Source organism: Tachypleus tridentatus, chromosome 1 (genome assembly GCF_004210375.1).
Source record: "Tachypleus tridentatus isolate NWPU-2018 chromosome 1, ASM421037v1, whole genome shotgun sequence".
NCBI classification, from domain to species: domain Eukaryota; kingdom Metazoa; phylum Arthropoda; class Merostomata; order Xiphosura; family Limulidae; genus Tachypleus; species Tachypleus tridentatus.
In genome coordinates, this window is record NC_134825.1 from 152,992,337 (window position 1) to 153,011,012 (window position 18,676).

General features: G+C 33.0%; 1 protein-coding gene across 3 annotated transcripts in view; it reads right to left on the reverse strand.

Moving 5' to 3' along the window:
- The window catches only part of Miga (mitoguardin), a 59,438-nt gene that overhangs the window by 28,943 nt on the left and 11,819 nt on the right, over nt 1-18,676 (reverse strand). For all 3 annotated transcript variants that reach the window (XM_076458962.1, XM_076458972.1, XM_076458968.1), the window contains exons 2-5: nt 18,057-18,165; nt 10,728-10,822; nt 4,962-5,138; nt 2,508-2,599 (exon numbers count right to left, since the gene is read on the reverse strand). In XM_076458962.1, the coding sequence (XP_076315077.1) occupies nt 2,508-2,599; nt 4,962-5,138; nt 10,728-10,822; nt 18,057-18,163 (471 nt within the window). In that variant the 5' untranslated portion in view covers nt 18,164-18,165. The remainder of the gene's footprint in view (nt 1-2,507; nt 2,600-4,961; nt 5,139-10,727; nt 10,823-18,056; nt 18,166-18,676) is intronic.

Sequence of the window (18,676 nt, forward strand, 5' to 3'; positions counted from 1 at the left end):
ACCAAACTTACTTAAAAAAATGCACACAAGAATAACATTTAATGCAAATATGAAATGTCTGACATCATTATAAAGTTGGTGTGCTTACAAGCATATAGCAATGTGTTATATTAAGTACATATTGTGTATATAACTGAAAGTTCATTTATTCTTACTGGTACTTGAGTTACTAATCTAATAACCAAAATAAAAACCGATAAAACCATTCAAAACATTAAAAACGTATTTAATACCTCCTAAATAAATGTCAAGTGTTTTGTTTTGTTTTCAGAAAAACTTCATCTTCTATCTTCTCTTATTTTCTCTAACCTAGCTCTATACTGGCCTGGTAAATTTGATCAACCTTGTATCACAATAAGAAAATAAGAAATAAATCTAAATTACTCTTTTCCTTCGTAGAATGTTTGCAAATTGTAACAGGAAACTATAGTTATTAAACTTAAATAGCTTACACCTTGTAACAATATACATCTGTTTATGATTAAATTTTGTCATTTTATTGCCCTTTGACTAGTGTCTAACTAGTAACACTGCCACATAAGTTGTAAATCCCTCAGCAATCAAGTAGCTCAAGTTAATGTACTGAATTATGTAATATACAAGCTGTTTCTGAGCATACCTCACGACAATGTAATAAGCATCCAATTTTTACATTTTAGTTACTTCTATGATAATAAATAAAGAATGCACATGAAATATAATACTTACCTTATAATTTTATTATCAACTGTTGACAAAAGATAAACTTACTTTTTTCATACTAATGGTATTAGTACACTAAGAAATATTTAATTACACTAAGAAATATTTAATTACATAATGCACTTATGACACAGAATAATAACGTAAAAAGCAGGCAATGTGCAATAACTATCATAATTTATCTGACTTTCTAAACTATGATGTAATACCATTTCAAAATTTGGCTAAACTTGTCAATATAAATACAAGAAAATTTTTTCAAACTGAAAGTGAAATAAACAGTGTAACATAATACATACTTTTATAGATTAAAACTGGATTTTAATTGTTTATAAATAATATGTATAAAATGTCAGAGTGAACTATTGATAACTTATGAAACACAAGTTATGACAGGTAGTTGCAACAAGTGGGTCTGATTTTCCAGTTAATGGTACTGTAAACAAACAAGATCATAGACTATAAAAATTAAGCTTTGCCTCAGTAATGCCTATATTATATTCTATATCTCCATTAAATTCCCTACTTATTAAATGAACAGTAAGCAAATTAGCTAGAGGAAAGAACCAGAAACCAATTGTCACAATTCTCAAACAATGGAAAAATATTAAAAATATTTTTAAATATTTCCTTGTAAAATTAACACCTATATAATATTAAAACTTGAATTATTAACTATATTTTTAAGCCAAGTTGATTCATATACAATGATGACAAAGTAGTTTAATTAAATTTTAAATATAATTATCTAATAAAGTCAACATGCATTTTGGCTTACCAATAGCAAGAGGGTTAATGTAGAACACAATTCAAATATTCATCTTTTACAAATGAACAATTAAACCATTAACCTACCATTTCATTTAGTGCATAAATAAAGAATAGGCATATTCTTCATACAATTTCTTTGTATAGTGAATACATTTCACATGTAAAAAATTTTATTACTGTGACTATGAAATATTTATAGTTAATACATGACTTTGTTCCAAAATCCTCACTAAACAACACTTAGTATATGTCTTGGATAAAGAAAGTATATAAATCAATATATAACCTAACAAATCTTGCCATTGCATCACACCATATGCAATATTTTAAATCCAAATATAAAATAGATTGCAATGAAACCTAAGCTCCCCAACAACTACTCTTAATTTTTTACTCCACTATGTTTTACAAAATAAATTAATATTCTATTTCACAACATACAACACATAATTTCCAACAACAGTTCATTCTACCTATAAAGCAACAAATCATAAATTTACAACTTTTTTTACTCTTGCAATTTTAGAAGTTTTTACATCAGAACAAATACTCTTACTTTCAACTCAAATTCAAAACTGATGTGAAAACTATTATAATTTTTTTCATGTATAACAAAGACTGGTTTTATTGAAGAGTCATTATCATTTCAATCTTACACATTTATTGAATGGAAGTTAAATGTGTCACAAACTTTCAAATTCATTCAAGAACATTTATGTATTATAGCATACATAAATGTTTTATGTAAGTTCAGGAAGAACAAAAAGAAAGTGCTAATTATGCATTCACTGTTTCACTTAACTCAGCCATACACTCAAAATATCACACACAACTTTACCACTATAACATAACCAGCATGTTCTGGTTGACATAAAAGTGAATCAAAACTCCTTCTGTCTACAACAACATTGTTAGATGCAGACAATGTTTCCAATTAAAACATATGCATATTGACAGTTATAAGCATGCGACAATTTGCATTCCATTTATGTAAAATCTTCATGTTAAATAGCAAATTTCTGTGCTGTACTTACTGTCAAAGCAAGTTGAGTTTGTCCACCAGAAGGAACATAAGCAGCTAGAGCATCTTCCCAATAACCAATGGCTGTCTCCAAAGCTTCCATACCTAAATAATATATGAATGGCTATAACTTAGTAAATATTGTTTTTGCTTATTAGTTGAGTTTCAAGTGAAATTACATAAGCTATCTGCTCTAGCGATCTTTAATTTTGAACTTATAAAGTAGAGAGAGAGGGCAACTAACATCACCTGCTGACAATTCTTGGGGTATTCATGTCATAATAAATAATGGGATTTGAATGCCACTCTTATATGAAAAACCAAAACAAAAAATACACATACAACCACAAAGTGACGAGCACAATATTACAAATTATACAGAAATTTCTGTCAACTAAGAAATAATTTACAGTAAATGCAAACTTTGCATTTAATGGATTATGATATATACCATTTATTGTGAAATGGGTTTTCCCATGCTGTCTTATGACAGAATGAATTTTTCAAATGTAATTCCTTTTAGTTCACAAGAAACTTCTCTACCTGTACAATGTATCTTCATATGTAGTAGGATCATCATAGGTATATATGTGTGTGTGAGGTTACTGTTTTTAAAGACAACCTGTCATGATGAAGATGGTAAATATGATCATATCTCACAGAAAGTACTTAAATGAATTTTACTACACTTGTGAAAATCTATGTATTTTTAGGTACAGATCTGTAATTTTAAATAGATAGTGAGCTCACTTTCCCACTGAACACAAGAATGTGAAACTCAAATTCTCAAAAACATCTTTCATGTTGTGGTCAGATTTTCCACATTCATAAGAATAGGGATAAAGGAATTTAGTAATGATGCATTCTACTCAAATTTGAAGATAGTCCTGATGAACACTCTGAATATGTCAACAGAGAAGTTACATTCAAAGTGAAGAATACAGAGCAATAGAGCATTGTTCTGGAGTTTATATTTCAGTCCCAAAACCAATAAAATTGCAATGAGGTAATATTCCACATCATAATCGAGAAAAATTATTAGCATCAAATAAGCGGGAAGTGAAGATTCTGGGAACATCCAAAAGGAGATTTACAGATATTGAAAATATAACAATAAACAATGTAATCTCCTGCAAAATCCATCTGCAAGTGTATATGTTAGAAACAACAACATAATGGACAAAAAGGAAGGAAAACCTTGAAATTAAAATTCAGTTGAGTTGTGTACGAGGTAATAAGGGTTGAGCCAACAGGTGCTCATTTTCCATGAGAAGACTGGTGACCTCACAGGAGGTAGATTAAAGCTCTTTTACAGATGTTGTTAGTGGCTAAGTACTGTCCTACAGATTACCTGTCTTTTACTTTTCCTAGCTATAATATACAGTACCTTTGTCTTCCACCATTCTCATTCCCTCTGAGCTTTGGTGTAAACCTCTCATGGTTGTAGCTTTCATCCTATTATTAAAGAGATTAATATCCTGCTAATAGAACTGTTGTAGATTTGATAAAGGAGGTTCTCTTGTGAGTTTGACAAATTTATTGTTTAACGTCACCTGTGCCACACATGTCCAGTCAATAGTCTTACCATACAAATTAGCTAGAGACAAAAGGACACATATCAAACCAAATGTTTTAAAGGTACCACAGGATAAGTGAAAACAACACTGGAAAAAAAAAGCAATGGGGTACATGAACAAAACTCTGAGGATTAATGAATCACATTTTTGTGAAAATAATGGGATCAAACAAATTCTGGAATAAAATGAGTGAAACATGAAAAGCAAATCTGTCTTTAATAAAATCCTCCACAGAAAATGAGATGTAAGCACACAAAGCAGATGGAACCTCAACATTTGCAAGATATAAATACAAAAATATTCAGAGACATAAACAAACTAGCCTACAAAGTATCTTCTAAAGGCAATAGTCACAAGAAATATGGTCAGGTATAGTGATTGATGAGATAAAATCCAGGAAACTATCAGGAGGAGAATATCTACAGACCTTGCTATTAAGACAGTTCATAACACAATTAACCAAAGCTGAGAAAAAGTTAAATACAGATTAAAAATAATACCAGTGAATAAATAATCAAAAAGTGAATGTAATGAAAACATCACACACCCTAAAATAATCTATTCAGGTTCACATGTTATCCTACACACCTTAAATGTAAAGAAACAACCTGATAAAAACTTTGAGAGTTTAAAAATCAAGTCCAAAACTATGTGTACAACACAACTTAGTGTAATGAAAAACTATTTTGGAATTCTTTGGTAACCTACAATAATGTATAAATGTAACTCTCTTGAAGTACACATATTAAATCTTTAAAATGGATTTAAATGCTTTTATATTGTAAATTCATCTCAAACTTTTATTTTGTGAATGAAATATCTAAACTAAAAGTTCCATACTAACAATAACCTGCAAGAAAATTTCAAATGCAAAATCAAGTATTTCTTACCCATCACACCAAACTGTTGTGGAGTGAGTTGTGTTGCCAACCTCCCATGGTCTGATGTTAAAGCTGTAGTTACAGTAGATGCAACTGATTGATCATCCCGGTAAAGACCAACTGAGCCTTGTCGTTGATGTATTTTTTGTGGACCAGGACTGACACTTGACCTACCATGAGGAATCTCTAAAATAACAAAACCTTTTTAATGGTCAGAGATAAAATGAAGTATAGAAATTATCCAAAAATATTAATAAACCACTAACAACTGTTAATTATTTAAAAAATAAACATTTTAAACAGGTACTTAACTCCTTTAATACAAATACACTTTCCTTATTGTATTGCTCTCATCAACAAAGATGTGACTTAAGTTCTTAAAGCTTCTGACACAATGTTAAGCATGCATCAACTTACCTATGGTTCTTCACCATATTGCAGATTTCCTTGTTGCAATTGCACATATTGCTCATTGGTGGGGAGGTGTTTGGAAATGTATTTCAGAGGTAAGTAATTTTACAAACTTATTTTAATTCTAGAAATGTAAAATTCAAAATAATCAAATTTACCTCTGAAATAGCAATAGCCAAATTAAGATGGTGAAAAAAAATGGAGTCAAATGAAATACTGGATCAAAGATTGAGTTCTTAGGAAAGAAGGTAACAGCTTGTACTACAATAAGGATGAGCTCTTCAACTTAAAAACAGTGCAAAGGAAACATCAAATATGCTAAGAAAAATAAATATAAAGCTGCAAGGCATTTCTTATTATTATAAGAGATATGAGACATCATATTACAAATATAAATCTCATTCTAATGTCTGCAAGGATGTGCACATTAAGATGTGTACAAAAAAATCATTATCAAATGACATCTTCTGTCTGCTCCTAGAGGGCATCACCCTCTCAAAGAGCACCAGAACAGAAGGTGGAATTTTGTCAACACAACGGTATATTCAAGACTCCTGAGTGGACAAACCCATTTAACATGGAGTCACATTATAATGATACCATTTTTTTAATCTCTCAAATGATTTGAAAACTTCAAATAACCCTGTAACTATTAAAACAGGCTTTGGATCTTAAAATATGGCCCACCAAGGAAGGAAAACACAATCCCAGGTGGATGCTTTGGAAAGAGCAGTTCCAAACAGTGGAGGTGCAAAGAAGGTTCGTGAGACTCTATGAATAAGCTCTGAACTGGGCAAGAGTGGAAAGCCCCAGTGCAGAGCGGAAGTCCTTGATGATGAATGGGGTCCAGCATCCTTAAGGCCGAAGTCCTGGCAGAGCCATAGACCAGTGATCCATAGTCGAGTTTTGAATGAATAAGAGCACAATATATCTTTAGCATAGAACATCAATCTGCTCCCCAGGTGGTGGAAAATAGGGCACAGAGGATGTTCAGTGCTCTTGTACATTTTACCCAAAGCTGCTTGATGTGTGGTATAAAGGTTAGCTTACGGTCAAAGATAATCCCCAGGAACTTAGTCTCAGAGATCATAGGCAGCACAACTTCACCAATACGGAGCTCAGGATCAGGGTGAATATCCCATTGGTGGTAAAAGTGCATGCAAGTGGTTTCAAAGAGAGAGAAGTTAAAGCCATTTGCCATGGTCCACTTCAGTAAACAATTGAGGGCAGTCTGTAGCTGCCGCTCAATATACCTCATGTTCGACAACTGACAGATGTGAAAGTCATCAACATAAAGTCCATTTTTAACAGTAAGAGGGAGTTGTTCAGTGATGGCATTAATTTTCATACTGAAAAGTGTGACACTCAAAATACAGCCCTGGGGGACTCCAAGCTCCTGTAGAAAAGAACAGGAGAGTGCTGAACCCAAACAAGCTCAGAATCTCCTGTCCATGAAAAAATTTTTCATAAAAATGGGTAAATGACCATGTAACCCATAATAAATGGAGGTCTCACAAAATGCTATACCTCCATGTAATATCATAAGCCTTCTCAATGTCAAAGAATATTGATACAAGATGTTATCGTTTGAGAAAGGCTTCCCTGATTGACTTTTCAAGTTGAATCAGGTGGTGAAGTACTGTCATCTCAACCCATATTGGATGAGCAAGAGGAAGTTGTTTGATTCAAGGAACCAAACAAAACAAGCATTGACCATCTTTTCTAAGATCTGACAGAGATGGCTCATCAAAGCAACTGGATTGTAGTTTGAAAGAATCTTGGGATCCTACCCAGGCTACGAAAAAGGGAGGACAACAGCATGGCACAAAGCATCAGGAAAAACATTTGCCTAGCAGATCCAGATCAACCATAAGAATAGCATGAGAGGCAGAAAAGAGATGGCACAGCATCTCATAATGAATATAATCAGATCCAACTGATATACTGCCAGACCAATGAAGTGTAAACTTGAGTTCCACCAGAATAAAGGGGTGATTACAGTCATAAAGACAATCAGCCTGAAAGTAAAAAGGTGATCACTTTGCCCATGTCTTGATGGTTAAAAACAGGAGGGGGGGAGGTGAAGCAAAAATGTTAGATGCATGAGAAAAGCTTTCACCAACAGTATTGCTGATGCTCTGGGAATCAGCAACTTCCTGGCCATCAGAGAGCAAGAACAAAAGGGGTCAGAAGTATAGAAGTATACTGTCCACTGACCTTTCAAATCTTGTCCCATTTGACTCTGGCTTACAAATGATGGCAAGATCAAGTTCCGAGAGAGCAGTAAAAGAGGGGCAGTTGGCCTGGTCCAACTTCCATAGATGCATGTGGGTTGGATGGCGTTGACTACAGCCAGTCCCTCTCAAAATGATAGGAAAATGATCATTTCCCCATGGGTTACAGTCAACCCTCCAAGAAAAGTAAGGGAAAAGTGAAATATAAGCAGATAAGAGAGATTAAAAGCAGTAAAAGACTGACTAGGTGCATGAAAATTAGTATAAGAACCAGTATTAAAGAGAAAAAGGTTGTGATCCAAGAGCATGTGCTCTATGAAATGATCCCTCCTATCAATAACAGCACCACCCATGAGGGGATAATGTCCATTAAAATTCTCCAGGATTAAAAAGGGAGACAGTAACTGCTCAATAAGGGCATCAAGGTCTGGCTGATCATAGGTTTCTTCAGAAGCCAAGAAGATAGAACAAATAGTAATGTTACTACCCAAGGAAACATGGATGGCTACAGCCTCTAAGGGTGTATCAAATGGCAGACAGGTGAGCACATGTTGATCAACCAGCAGTGCTAATCCTCCACGCATTTATCCATCACACATCTTTTCATTTCTGTGCAAGGAAAACTGCCAAATGGTGACTGTATTGGCAAGTTTCAAAAAAGTTTGCCGTAAGGAGAGACGCACATGGGATGGTAAGAATCAATCAAATCCTTAATGTCATTTATATTCAAAAGAAAATCCCAACAGTTCTACTGGATCAAAGCAGCCTTTTTTTTTCTGTGGAGGAGAATGGGGTAGGGATCTCTTCTGTTAATGACCACGTTTTTTTCTTTATTGGACAAAGGTCTATCAACCTCCATGGATCCTGCCCTGGGTCAAGTAGGCAGGTGTCTGTCTATAGAAAAAAATTCCAGCAACTGAGGGTGTGAATGAATAGTTGTTTTGGTTCTCAGGGCTGCCAAAGAGGACGGACCCAAGGAAACATCCAAACCTGAATCCAAAGAAAGTGGAAAGGGGCAGTCACTAAAAGGAATGGTGGGGACAGAGATGGAAGTAGATGTAGATTCATCAACGCTTTTAATCATGAAGGGCAAAAGACTTCAGATGTTTTGCAAATGACTCTGCTGGAGGCATGGAGAGATCTGTCTGCACTCCCACTGTCAGAGTGGAATGGAGTACAGCAGCATATGCTTGAGAAAGAGTGGGGGTAGGAAATATTATTTATAATCTTCAAGAGTTGCACATCTTTCTCCTCTACCCATTTAGGGCAAGAAATAGAATAAGAGGTACAAAATCTGACTGTGATGGTTACAGTATAACATAATCATCTATGTGTGGCTGTTTTCCAATAATCTGTTGTGTTTTTTTTTCACTTTTTTCATTTTTACTTATTTTTTTATAAATGGAAGTATCCATAATAAAAGAAATACATTTCAGTGCTCACTGACCCCACCCATCATGGAGCCCTATGAGGAGATGTACTACAATGCCAAAAGAGGACACTGCAGCAATGCCAGTTTCATGAGCGCTATAACCAAACACCAGCATCAAGCAAAATGTCCACAATGCCCATTGAAAATGATCAGCACTGATACTTGGTTTACTCTAGCCCAAGTGAATCAGCCTATTGGCTCTTGGTGGACCACACCAAGGCCACCCGTCTACAGGAATTCAAGGCTAAAGTGTTGTGTTGAAGTCTGATCCCTCAACCACCAGGATCTTTTCCTTCCTTTCACAAGTTGCCACACATGGCAAACATGTGGGTGGATGTTTAAATCCAAGAGGAGGTAAACTGAAAGTGCAAAACCTCCTCTGGGAGGTCCTCTCTCCATGTACAGGAATCCAACTCAAGGGGTATAAAGAACAGACTTTATTGGCAATTGTACACATTAGTCAAATATAAATCTCTTTCTAAAAATTTAATAAATGAAATATTGTATTACTACACATTCTTCTCTTAGAGATTTTATTTTTCTCATGAGTACATAAGAACCTGCTTGAGACCAACAGTTCAAAGATAAAGTTTAATGAGAAAGAAAGGTATATTGACATAATCATATGAAAGATGAAGTGACACTACATTCAATGGCAAAGTTCAATAGCATTTTTTGAATGCAAGTACTATTATTACTGTGAATTTATTATGGAAGTGATGGCTAAAAGAATGTACTGATAGTCAATTCTAGAACATAACACATTTTTGGATAAATGAAAAAAACATTATCAGGTAAATAAAATTTAAAAATTACAAATTAATTACCTTATCTTGTTTTTAAACAGATCTTTCCTGTACTTACAATACACTTGAACATGGAACTGTTTTTTATTCTCTCACTTACAGTTATAACTGGTTTACTATTATTTTTGTAATAACAAAATTCATTATAAAACAAGTCCTTATTTGATACTTAGGGAAATATCTGTGCATAATAGGGAAGTATCACAGAATAACTTTTTCTGTAATGAAGTTTCACAGTCACTACATCAAGAGCAATTTCAGTCTGTTACCTTATAAATGATTTTGTACTACAAAAAGTAACATATGTTTTAAAAAAAGTGGCCTTTAAATATTAATTATTGGTGTAGGAAAATAATATTTGAATTACCTCTGTAACTAATATATAAACTTCAAAAACTAATTCCAACTGAATTACTGTTACGTAGTACACATTAATGACAATATTTTGGACATAAGCAGCACAATACAATATTCAGAATGTTTTAGAAAATATATGGAGGTTTTCACAACTGTAAACAAATCTTTGGGAGGAATGTATCAAGCCACCAATTAATAAGTCTTTTTTGTTACTTATTTTCATGAATTTCTGATGTCCCATAACTTGAAAACAAAACGTTACCCTAACTCTAGAATTGTGAAAGGTTTTTTTTTTATGTGATTGCTGTAAGGATACGAGGAAATACTGATGAAACAGAGTTCCAAGACAAAGGATGATTTATATACCAAATTTGTCCAGAACATTTTTCACGGTTTGCATATTTAATAATTTTGCAAAACTTCTACCTGTGCAAAATAACTTCTTATATTGTAATTTTTTATGACAGAAACCATCTTCAAAAGTACAAAAACTATGATAATAATTGTACACATAGCAAACATACTAATAACTTACCTCCATTCATTACCTTAGAAAAACCAAGTTGTCTGACTTTTTTGAAAGAGCGGTCTTTCAATTTCATTTTGTTTTTTCTTCTCCTTTCTAAGTACCTAAACAATTATTTAAAATTCGTTATAAGAATATGGAGATAAAACTTTAAATTTTATACCATAGACATTTTTGTGCATACTTTATACAAGGACTAGAGAACACAAAAGTTACTACCATTACTTAGCTTTCAACTGGACAGCATGACTTATATTATCCTTACATTTTTCTCTAAACTGATATAATAATTTATACTTAGGTCTGAAATATAACTTTATCAACCTTTTTTATTCAGGATTTCAACTAACAGACAATTTAATTCTTACTCCAAAATAGCCAAACTTCAGAATCTGAGCTTAAATCTAGAAACAGCATATAAAACGCACTAATATTTTTATTACATTTATTTCAGACCACACTTTAACATTAAAGTAACATAACCTGAATATCATAAAATAAAGTGCTTTACAATAAATAACTTGATTTGCATAAGCATATTCACTTCATTAAAAATAAACTAAAAGGAACTACTATGTGTATGGTGTAAAGCAAGTAGTGAGGTTGAGATAATAAGGCCATAAAATTCAGTAATATTTGAAAACAATTTTAGAACAGGCATGAAGAAAAATAAAATCAAGGCCATAGCATTGATACAGCATGGCAATGTTAGTGTACCACCAACTTTAAAAATTCCACACTATGCACTAGCACCATTTTTGTGTATTTTAGCTAAACTAATTCCACTTCCCAGTATTTCTGTAATTTTGGTTGACAAGAAGTTTCTTAGTGAATCAGTAAGCAGCCAATATTAGCTACCAATTAAGGAAAATTTTGTTCAATAACTTGTTTACTCTGTTGTCAAAAAGTGAAGTTTTATCATGACAAATACATTTAAATTTTGTGGCATTTGCATTTTATATACCTATGTTAATTACTTAATAATAATTATGAGATGTAGAGTGAAAATGAGTGTAAATTATAAAAAATGGCAGCAAATGATGTCAAACAGTTCCCTTCCCTTTTATCAGAAGTTCAACAGCAGCAGCAGCAAAAAAGACTGATGGTGGATGTTACCTGACACTCATATTTATTCTGATCATCAGTTGAAAAAAAAAAAAAAAAAGAGCTGGGACTGGATGCTGCCAGCCAGTTGTATTTCTTCTAGTCAGCAGCTCAAAATTAGTGACAGGACAGACAGCTTTATTTGTTTTGGTATAACAAAAACAGATAATTTAAATAATCAGAAATAGTAATAAAAAGGAAATCTTAGTTTGAATTAGTTGTTTATTTTTGTAACAATCAATTTAATAAAAAATGTAATGAAATGTTAGAAAGAACAAAACAATACTAATCAAAAACACGCACCAGTGCATGGTGGCATCATTACGTGAGAATAACTCTCCACCAATATGAGAGCAACAAGGTGACTCCCCCTTAGCACTTGGACTCAAAATAACTTCATTGTTTTCCTCTGCATTATCCAGAATGAATGTGTTTTTTTTAAACTTAACAAATTATGTGATATCTTTATGCAATTTAAGTTTTGTTTTCAGGCCTAACTGAATGTATTTCTCTTTTACAAGTGGGCAAAACTATTGGTAGATAACCAGAGATATTGAATGAGCTTGCATAGGATAGGTTACTTCACCACCAAAGTAAGTACATTTATGAAATTTAGGGATAGGATCTACACTTGCTATATTTAAAATAAACTATGAAATTATAATGCCACTTACTTGGTGTAGAATCTGAACCTAAAAAGCTGTAGTACAAAGCACTGTTTGACATGAAGTTTAACAGAATTTATCCACTGTGATAGGAAAAAGTAGCCAAAAACTGGGTGTGAAATTAAAGTTACTAACAAGACAGACATCTTATCAAAGACAACCTTGGACTAAATAATTAAATGATGATTGAAGCCAATACATGGTTTAAATCCAATCAATTCAACCACTTTTCATGCTAGTCATATTCATTCACAAATATTGATCCAATTTCAACATTCTTTTAAATGGTCTAAACTTTACACTGAACATGTGCATAATTTATGATAATCAGTCATATGCTAGTACAATATCAGTGTATCAATCATACAGTATTGATTCATAAAAATATTTATCTTCACAACCAACTTGGTTCCACATTCTTTTCCTTGCGTCAAAGCCAACGGTATACAGCAATTTTCACTTTAAAAACAAGGACAAGCACATGATGATGATGATTTAATTAACTGTTTCCTCCATCAAGGTTTGCTCTAGGCATAGCTTTTTTATCTGTGGAGAAATATCCTCATCATTTTAATCTCCTTGACATGATCTTCCAGGTATGTTCCTTTCTTTCTCACCCATCTTCTGGTTTCTCCCATCTTTACAACATGAAACTCAAAGTCAAGACAACATTGTCTTTAATCTTTCATCAACATTAGGGTCCATGCAGACTTGTTTCTCAAATAGCTTCACATTTGTACTAACATGCTTCATCTCCTTAGTCAACTTGACTCTTGTCCTGACTTACAAACATCTTTCATTTCTGTTCCTTGAGTACTAATATTTGAAATATCTTTTACCTGATTTGGGGCTGAACCCCTTAACATTTATTTCCCTTTCTAATGCCCAATTTGCTATGTTCCAGTTGCTCTGGATTTGGTGGATCACCTCTCTTGATGGATATGGTTCTAACCACAGAGCAGATTCTCCACTCTCAAAGAGTTTCATCAGGCTTGCTCTCAATTGGGCAGAACTCTCATGAATATCTTCACCACTCTCAACACCTAACTTTCTTTACTTCTGATCACTAGTTTCTCATCTTTACTCAGTCCATACTCTCAGCCAGGACTGGTCTCACTTGTTCTGTATGCTTATGCTTTTTGTCTTGTCCCTCATTGTTTTGATACACAATACTCCTTGTTGGCTCTGATGGTGGTACCTCTTTGTTAGCACAACTCTAATTTTATCTGCTTCATAAATTCATGCACAGGCTCCTTCTTCCTCTACTGCATTCAAACTCTCTCTTGCTCCAAACATATTTCTCTTTCTCCCAGGGGGATGTTATTCTTATCTTCATGTGTGAGATTTGTCCAGTCTACTGCCTGTAAGGCTGGACTCTCCAATCATATAGTTTTTTTTCTTATCCCAATACTGTTTCCTTTAACTCTGTCCATCTACAAACAGTAGTGGTGTTTGTTTTTTTATGTTGGTATATCAATCCATCCCTTCCTTCAGATCATATTGTTGTGATCCACTTTTCAGTCTTTTCCTCATGGTTGTTCACCCATGGCTTGTCAGTTTCTCCCAGTGCTGATTATTGGATAGTTTTTCAACTACATTTAACCTTTCCCACTACTGTCAGGTATTCTTCTGTCCTCTTCATGTTGTTCTGTTCCTTCCTTCTTTACTAATCTCCTCATCCTACTCTCATGCCTGGCTGTGAATTACTAGACACTCTTACACAGGCTTCAATTTTCTTCTCCTTCTGGTCTGTGGTCACTGTCATTATTGATGTATATACCATCAGTGCTTCTTGCACTTTCTTTCACTGTACTTACTTATTCATCTATTTTTGGAGAAAAATAGAAAGCTATTTAGTTTAGCTTCAACTCAGAAAGCACATTGTGTACCTACACACTTTCTTTAGAGTGAATCATCTTTTCATTGGGCATACTTCCCAAATGTTGAAATTGTTGACAGTAATTCTAATGTTGCAGTCTTCCAAACAACAGTGAAGAATGACAAAGTGATTATATAAAATATTTTGCACATTCTTTAATTCTGAAGCTCAAACAATGAATTGTACAGTCCACATACCCATAGTTACACCTTGGGCATGTAAATGTATAAATGATTTAAAAATGATGCATTTTTGGAATCTTATCTTCAAGATAGTTGTATAAGCATATACATTTTTAAATATAATTCATGGACAAACTTCATTATTCAAAATCAGTTTAATCTTTTTCTTCGATTCTGCAGCATGGTTGCCCATAAAAGATATGATAAACTATTTTCTTTACTTTCACATCTTTACTAACTTTAGAAATATATAAAGCTTTTAAATATTTATTAATACTAATATCAACCAACAGCAAATGAAAACTGTTTTTTGAAGGAAAAAAAAAACTCATATTTTATACTTTTATATGAAATCCATAAGAGAAAGTGACTATATTATGAATTAAATTGTAAATCAAGTTTCTTTTAAACTAAAAAGGTAAAAGAATTATCAATATGAAAATACTGTCCAGTAAATATTAGTTTGTAATAACTCTTCATTTCAAAAATTCTTAGTTCTAAATTAGCTAATCTTAGTATCTAAACAATGTAGTGTTTATTATTTGTTCTTCAACTACAATTTTAATAACTGCAATAATGTTACTATTCAAATGAATTTGAAATTCATAATTTCAAAGTTGTTTTTAAAAATTATGATTCAATCAGTACTTTCCTATCCAAATCATGTTTTTTTTCTTAAGGTTTTATCTGTCCAAAAAAGTGATTGTTCTTTCATATTTTGTCACATCACATTCATCAACTGTCTCGCTCTCTCACATCTGATTTTTCACTGACTCTTTGACAAAATCCTTCAATCTAGTGCATTGGTGAATCTGAATCTGTTCATTTCCCTTTACTGTCATTAATGATCTGGCTGTTTCATCTTCTATGGAACTTTAAATTCTTCCAGTTGATGTTTATCAATAAAATTAAATATTGTCTTTGAGAAGGGTAAGTACATTTTCTTTTTTTTCATTACCTATTTCTTATTTATAGTATTCTGCCAGGTGGCTGCTGTTGCCTCCCACAGTATGCTTAATTCCCAAAATCTGCATCTGGCTAGGAAAAAGTTAAAGCACTTGACCAATATGTCCAGACTGTACTAGTGCCCATTGTTGAGATGTGGTGTTCCATAAATTCACTATAGATATAAAAATTACTCAATGATTCCAGGGAGATGACTGCATACTTCTTTGGATCGTGCCTGTAAGCTTTTAAAAATAGAGTTTCATGATCACCTATTGCACTGTCTCTGGAAAAAGACTTGTGGCAGGCAACTGATGGAGATCTGAGAACTTCTCCAAGTCTCCAAAGTACAAATTCTCTCCATATCTTTTCAAGTGGAGCATAGGAAGCCCTTGCCACTTAACGGTTTCTAGTAACAGAAACAGCGAACCTTGAAAGAGATCCTCACTGAATGCACAATACACTCCTGTCTCTATCTGTCTAACCAAATGTGTCAGTCTGGTGGTTGCACTTCTAACCACACAACATTTCTTGGCTTGCTGACACTTGTGACTCTTTTGCCTTGGGCTTTCCCTTCAGAGGTTTTCTAAAGGGAACACATCTAAATTTCATGTTTGGTCCTTCCACCATTTCAACATGGGTTTCTTGCTATTCAGGGTGCATATGGGAAAAATCATCTGAGAAATTAGCATTCTTCTCGTCTGAAGATGTTCTTCTGATAAATACCTACATCCACCATTCCACCAACCTTCCTCTCTTCTGGTACACTTTCTTCGTGCCTTGTTTAATAATGAAGTTATTTCAAGTACAAGTGCTCAGGGAAAGTCACTGTACAAGGAGATTATGCACTACCTAGTTTATAATAAACAAAATTTTTGTGTGAAAATTATCTCAAAATTAGTGGCATGCACATATTATAAGCATTAAAAGATCAAGCTATCCAGTGTGAGGAGGGGCAGTATCAGCTTGCAAGTTCTCTATTTATACTATCATTTGCACTATCACCCTGTAGTGAAATAAAGGTGTAGCAATTGGATTGGAAAGTACTGCAAGAAAAAAAAAAAAAAAAAGAGGTGATCAATAATGCAGAATTAATGACTCCTTTATGAAGAAAGTATTACTCATAGGATTACATCCAAAATGCTAAAAACCTTTGGGGGAATGTTGGATATACAAGACTGGTTAGTGTGTTTTTATTTAGTTTATTTAATGATCTAATATTAAATTATTAATTACTTTTCACAACAAATGCTAGAGTTGTAACAAGTTTAGTTATACAACTCAATAAGAGTTGTACAGTGTGTGTGTGTGTGTATGGTTAAACTGTTGTAATATTGTTGACACCAAGTTATTCAAATTTTGGTATTTTTCTCCTTACTTTAAGTGCATATTGTTACATCATGGTATCACACATAGTTTATATAATGTTTGAGACCTCGGTAAATAATATTGGCAGCGAAGCAAATGCAAGTCAAGTTCTACCAGAGGAACGTTAGAAAATGTAAAGGTAGCCCATGTGATTAGCTAAAACAAGAAATACTTTAAACTGAGTTTCACAGTTTCAACAGAGATAAGGAAAATAATATTTCTTGTGAAAAGGTGTTCTAAAGTAATTGAACCCATCTGTGCCAATCAGTGATGTCGAGAAACCCACTTGTTGAGAAATTTATATGCAAAAACGGCTCGTTTGTGAACCTGACGATGACCAAAGAAGGTCGAAACGTTGTTCGCTCTTCTATGTAAAATATTTTCTCAACCCAAACGAGCCATCTGTGCCAACAATTATTTCAAGTTTGAAATACATATGTGGTAACCCATGGAGTAATGGAAATTAATTTATCACAGCTTGTACAGTAACAAAAAGAGTAGAGAAAAATAGTCTTGTCATTTGGATTCTAAAATAATTGAATCACCCTGTGTGGACTTTTGACAGATAATTATTTGATGTTTTAGATACAACTGTGATATACCATAGTTAAAGAGTACAAAAAGTACATAATTTTCATTCAATTATTTTATAACAAGTGGATTGTGTGTCTTAAAAATGTGAAAATTTATGCATTTTCAAAACACTCTTACATTTCATGTAATATTTTAATACATTAAACATAATGCATTCTCAAGCCAGATAATACAGATATTAAAACTTTAATTAAAATAAAGTATAGACCAATGTTTTGACCTTCTTAGGTCATCTTCGGGTTAACAAAGAGAGTTTGCAAACTTAGAAGGTCAAAATGTTATTCTGCTGTCTTGGGAATACAGTTTTGCTTCAAGTGAGATTCTCATGATCATAAACATAATGCAGCACTAGTTTTACATTCTAAAGTTTCAAGTGATAACACATACTGAAAAGTTCTTTTTAACAGATGACAAATATTGAAATTTAGATATTTGGAAGGGGGGGAAATAGCATACACATTTCAATCAAGCAGAGCAGTTTCACTGAGTAAGGTTCTGAACTGTAAAAACAAAAACCTGTTCTACAATGAAATTTATTAAATATAATACACTGAATCATGGTGAATAATAGGGATGAACTTATATTGTTCTCTCCTCTTACCTTGCTAAAAAGCCCAGCAGTGCAATGCTCACAGTAACTGAAACTACTGTTATTTTGGCATGGTAAGGTAATGACGGCAGTTGTATTGTTGGACGGATGTACCACATCCCTGAAAACACACAAACACGCATATATATACAAAGAGAAATAGAACATTAAGATAATTCACATCTCCATAAATATTAAGAGCAAGAGTATTTTAAAACTTTCTAAATGTCCTACTGTCATTGAAATAAATCATTACATGATATAAATACAAGAACTTGTAAAAAGAATATGATATCAAATTTCAACTGTTTTATAAAACCTTTTTTTAACACTAAGTCTATATTTTGCTGTAATATTAATATGCATGTGAAATGATGAAGGTGTGGAACTGTTATATTTATTCTGACAATAAACTGTTTAGCTACAATAACATTATAACAGCATTCACTGAATTATTCTCAATTTTTCAGGGTTTAGTTGAAAAATTTCCCCACCTCGTCAGTGTAGCAACCACAGAAATGAGTTTGAGCCTTTCTTCATTCAAAACAAAGAAAAACAGAATAATTTTCTTTTCAATGTATTCAACAAAAGTGCCCAAATAATAGATCTTGATTCTCATCATTATACATTTC